The 1,927-nt window shown below is 39.9% G+C and overlaps 1 protein-coding gene across 1 annotated transcript in view; it reads right to left on the minus strand.

The window, feature by feature from the left end:
• LOC118331857 (RAC-beta serine/threonine-protein kinase-like) overlaps positions 1-1,927 on the minus strand; it is a gene marked incomplete in the record, with an annotated part of 17,014 nt that overhangs the window by 13,241 nt on the left and 1,846 nt on the right. The window contains 2 exon segments of the mRNA XM_035666943.1: positions 1,000-1,128; positions 1,245-1,406. Of these exon segments, the coding sequence (XP_035522836.1) occupies positions 1,000-1,128; positions 1,245-1,290 (175 nt within the window).

The raw sequence follows: 1,927 nt of genomic DNA on the forward strand, positions 1-1,927 counted from the left end.
TGGTCTCAATCTCTAGTTGCAGTCTTCTTCCATACAGCATGATGTTCATTTAGCAAATGATGGTGCTACATAGAGTAAAATAGGCGATAAAGCAGGGTACGCTTTAGGGCGTGGCTACCTTGTGATTGACAGGTCATTCTCAGTTAGTCCACACAGTGCAACGCATGAAAGTCAGATCAAACTGTCAAACTAGGCAGTGCTGATCAAATATGAATCAACATTCTGTTATTGCGTTGCCTATTTCTGTCCTCAAATCTTTTCTCAAGCATATTTTAGAGTACTGTTTATCTGATATACAAGACTGTGTGTGACCAGGCGAGCTGCCATTGTTTCCTGCTACAGACTAATCAAAACTAGGCACAGCCAATGAGAGCAGCTCACCTGCCGGCTATGAAAAACCAACACAGCAATGGCCATAATTCCAAACTTGAGGATTCAAAACAGTACAAACCAAACCAATGGGTGACGTTACAATAGGTTCACTCACTTCAAATATGACTAACATAACACTAACAAAGGAATCACAGTGAATAAATTCCAAGTGGGGTGTGTGCAGCAAAAGACAGGGGTGTAGGGATGAGTGAGGTCATATATTAGCAAACATTAAAATAAGGTGGAGAATTAAGTAGAAGTACAATGGTGACATAAGAAAGAAGCAACTAGAATGAGACTAGGTAGTGATGTCACAATCAATTTTTTTTAGCCCCCGATCTGAGTCATTTAAAAGAGTATCTGCCGATCCAATACTTTCCTTTACTATTTTACTTAGATAATACAGTGCAAAGTGCAGACGATCAGTTAAAAAATGCCATTAGTAATAGGGTAAGCACTGCAACTGGCCCTCAAAATGTGGCCCTCAGTGACTTTCTGTACCAGGACTGTGTGTGAGCCATCAGGTATCATTTTCTTTATACTAGCATTGCATCAAAGTGTAAAATTCTGGTATGGCAACAACCTTAAAAACATCCATTGTTCAATTTCACCATCTGGAGGACTGACCTGCCACTGAGAAGTTGTTGAGTGGTGGTGACGTCTGGTCATTCAGATCGGGTTTCTCCTTGTAACCAATAAAGGAACCGTCACTCTTCAGGATGAAATACCTTGGCCTCCATGTTTTGATGTATTCACCTAGGTCAGAAAATTTTGAGTATACTGCAATTTTAAGATGAACCCTTTGACATGTAGAGTGAACAATTCTCGATGTTCAAGTAGAGCTAAAAAGCACTAATTCTCATGCTCCTTACCTCTTTTGTGAAGCCAGCCCTCTCTGACTATATTAACTTCATTCATGGTGAGAGATGTGTTTCAGAGAGGGTCAGGAACAGGAGGTTGGGGAGGGGAACAGTGGATTTCTCTCTAGGCCAACTCAAGTCTCAGTCACAGTTATTCAATCTGAACAGCACCTGCTGAATGAAACAAGCAGTACATAGTAAACAGGGCCATCTTCACATAGTCTAACAGAGTAATAGAGTACTTGTTGTCACCAGTGGTTACTTGTTCAATTCACTTTGTTTCCAGACCTACTGTCAATAATTTTAAGTTTTATAAAGGCAATGAAATGAAAACGAAGACCATTTTAGAACAAACACAATATGAGGATACGCTGTAATGGCTAGTCTGATTTCAGCAGGTCCACAAACAAGCACTACACCTGCAAGACCTTTTAAAACTCAACGTTACAACGTCATGTGCAGCACAGGCCCCTACTGAGTGGAATCACAGGGGCAAGCTATAATGGCGTTAAAACATCCAAACAGCACACAGAGCTGCAACTAATAATTTTTTTCATAAGCCATTAATATGTGATTATTTAATCAATCACTCGTCTATTAAATGTTTAAATATACTGAAAAATGATTGTCACTACTTCTGAGAGCCCATAGTGAAATCTCAAAGCGCACTCTACAGTGACACCAATATATTACCA

Source organism: Morone saxatilis, unplaced genomic scaffold, assembly GCF_004916995.1.
Source record: "Morone saxatilis isolate NCDOM2014 unplaced genomic scaffold, NCSU_SB_2.0 Contig20, whole genome shotgun sequence".
Lineage (NCBI taxonomy): Eukaryota > Metazoa > Chordata > Actinopteri > Moronidae > Morone > Morone saxatilis.